General features: G+C 34.3%; 1 protein-coding gene across 1 annotated transcript in view; it reads right to left on the bottom strand.

The window, feature by feature from the left end:
* Nucleotides 1-419: 419 nt before the first annotated feature.
* Nucleotides 420-2,909, bottom strand: part of LOC118749430 (neural-cadherin-like) — a 25,268-nt gene continuing 22,778 nt past the window's right edge. The window contains exon 4 of the mRNA XM_036484233.1: nucleotides 420-777. Coding sequence (XP_036340126.1) covers nucleotides 544-777 — 234 coding nt within the window. The 3' untranslated portion in view covers nucleotides 420-543. The remainder of the gene's footprint in view (nucleotides 778-2,909) is intronic.

Below are 2,909 nucleotides of genomic sequence, written 5' to 3'. Positions count from 1 at the left end.
ATATGTATAAGGCAGATTAAATTATTTAAAATTAGTTACATATGTATGTAAATACTATGTGCGTATGCTTACGTAAAAATACTTTCTAGGTATGTATTAATCATGCAGCAAAATTTAGTTTTAATTTAATAAATAAAAATTACAACCATTTATGCACTCTCAGCATTGTGTTTGGGAAAAGCAAAAACATTAGGGGTATTCTCTGAGTCTTGCAAAGCCCTTGCACGGTGCATGGATTGCACGGTTCGCAAAGCTGTCCCATACGAAAACCGGTTTTAACCGTGCAATCCGTGCAATCTGTGCACCATGCAAGGGGTTTGCAAGACTCAGAGAATACCCCTATTAGGTAATGGATACCGATAGTAAACGTGCAAACGAGTGAAGAAAAAACCACGTAAGATACATTAGCTGGAACAGGAACAAAATTAACAGCAAAAACGGAAACAGTGCTTACTAAATGAAGCATACAAGCTTTAACTAAAATTAAATTTTTAGGAGAGCAAACTTTTTTCAATAAGGCATCTAATAATCGCTACCACAAATTTACTTATGTGTACGTGTGCCAGGAAACTTATATGTACGTAGGTATATTTCGGGAAGGTGGACAATAACCTGAAGCACACGTTTCGGCAAATTGCGATCATCCTCTTCGGTGATTTGCGTGCGATAGGTGGGACGTTCAAAAACCGGGGGATTGTCGTTGACATCTTTGACATGAATAATGACGGTAGTATAGTTTTCTTTCAAATTATCAGAAGCGGCTAAACGTAGTTCATACTGCATATGTACACAAATGTGTTATTGTGTGCGTTACGAAAGAGATTTTAATTTTTATTTTTAGATATCATTTTTCCTAAATTTTTGGAAATATGCAAAAATTGCATGTTTGGCGAACGATAAATAATCTTTTAAGCGTAGTTTTATAAAGTGAACAAAAAAGGTAATAACAAAATAAAAATAAATTGTTCACATACTTTGTTATATTGTATGTGTACATTAATATCTGTGTTCGTATGGAATAGTAGCTTATGTCGAAAGGCTGGCTCTAGTATGATGCAGCATTCACAGCATACGATTTCGAATAACTCACTGGCGCCGAGCCGTTGAAGAACTTTTGGTAAATAAACGTATAAGAAATAGTTTCGATCTACATAGTATCGTCTAGTCAATATTCCAATTAAGTTTCATCAAAAAATGTCTAGTTGTTTAAAGAATAAAGGAAATGCCGCATTATACTAAAGCCAGCTTCCTGACATAAGCTACTATTCCATACGAACACAGATATATATGTTCAGTGAACATTATTCACTTATATAAATAAATATGTATATAAAGTTCTGGTGGTGAGATCTACCTAACTTAGTGGAAATACTTCTCAGTTAGATAAGTACATACCTATGCAGGCATATTCACTACATATTTATTCAGATCTTTTAAAGGTCATATTAATTATTTGTATTGTAACTGTCATAAAGTTGTATAATGTATCCACAAAGCTCGCCCGCGATGAAGATACATATTAGAATGGGGAAACACATATTAAATATTTTTCAATTTATGTACATATATGTTGTCTATGCCACGATTATGATAGCTATACATATTTGCCGGAAAAACCTTTCTTTGATTAACGTAAGTTATTTTAAGCAACTCGCACAAATACCTAATGCGCATGTATGTTTGTACATTCATATTTGTTCGTTCTTAAGTGGGTATGCATTTTTTATGCAATTCCCAAATATCTCTTCGCTGAACTTAGTGCAGTGATAAGTCGCCGGCGTTTTCAGCGATGGTCAACGCTAAACCGGCTTGGCTATCACACTATGCTTTAAGCATCACTCTCACTCCACTCCCGGAGTAATTTTTGGTATGGTATTAAGCTACTGCTTACAAACCATACTGGAGCTCTGCATAAATGCATCCCTAAATAAATCCCAGCTCATTGCACAGCAGCCTACGGCAGCTAGAGCAAGACTCCTCCAATGGAGTCCCCCAATTAATACATGGTAAAAGGGTCACATCTTGTGTTAGCGCTTCATCAGCCTGCCCGCATATCTCACTCTCTCTCTCTCCTATAGCAGGCATATGGAGAGCGTGGTTGCCTTGATGTGCACCTATACACCATACGGGCTCATTGAGTTCGATACATACACACTCGCAAAAGTAATCCCTACCTCCTCTACTACTCTAACTCGACCACAACTCTAAACCTGGTATCCCGCTCTCCCTCAGCTAAACATAGAAACGCTTTCATTGACCAGGTTTTGCTATATTTCTTTTGTTTATTTAAGATTTTTTATAAATGCCTAGCTCATTATACATACATACATATGACACCGTGCGACAAGCTCTTTTACAAAAAAAATATCAATATATTTGCGAAACCGTGGGCCAAATATTTCACATTCATACTATGTAGTAAAATTGCGATTTTAGTTTTTATCTCTGACGTCAGGATTTTTTAGAAGTGCTTTGAAATAAAAAAAAAATTTCTTCAAACATCATGGGTATCAAATTAAAGAAAAAAATTCTGTAGAGTTAAAATAGATTAAATTTTTTGGTGCATAAGGACGGGTAAGTATTGAAAATGCCCTTTTAAAATTTTATCTTGAATAGCCTTGAAATTTTGGAATATTTATTTTTGAAAAAAAAAAATTTTAAGGACTAATATAAACTCGACAACGGCCTTGCATATCGTCCTTCCAACATTATTAGTTAAAAAAATAAAAAATTTTATTAAAAGGTCATTATCAGTTACCTATTCGTCCTTGTGAACCCAAAAAAATTTAATTTTTTTAAATTCTACGGAATTTTTCTCTTTCATTTGGTACCCATAATTTTATTCTACATTGCACTGAATTTGTTAAATAAGTTTTGGAATTAATCATATCCTTGAAATTATAAAGTCC

Source organism: Rhagoletis pomonella, unplaced genomic scaffold (genome assembly GCF_013731165.1).
Source record: "Rhagoletis pomonella isolate Grant_MI unplaced genomic scaffold, Rhpom_1.0 Rhpom_scaffold_00016, whole genome shotgun sequence".
NCBI classification, from domain to species: domain Eukaryota; kingdom Metazoa; phylum Arthropoda; class Insecta; order Diptera; family Tephritidae; genus Rhagoletis; species Rhagoletis pomonella.
The sequence above is the reverse complement of the archived record's forward strand: the minus strand, read 5'-3'. Positions and strand labels throughout refer to the sequence as shown.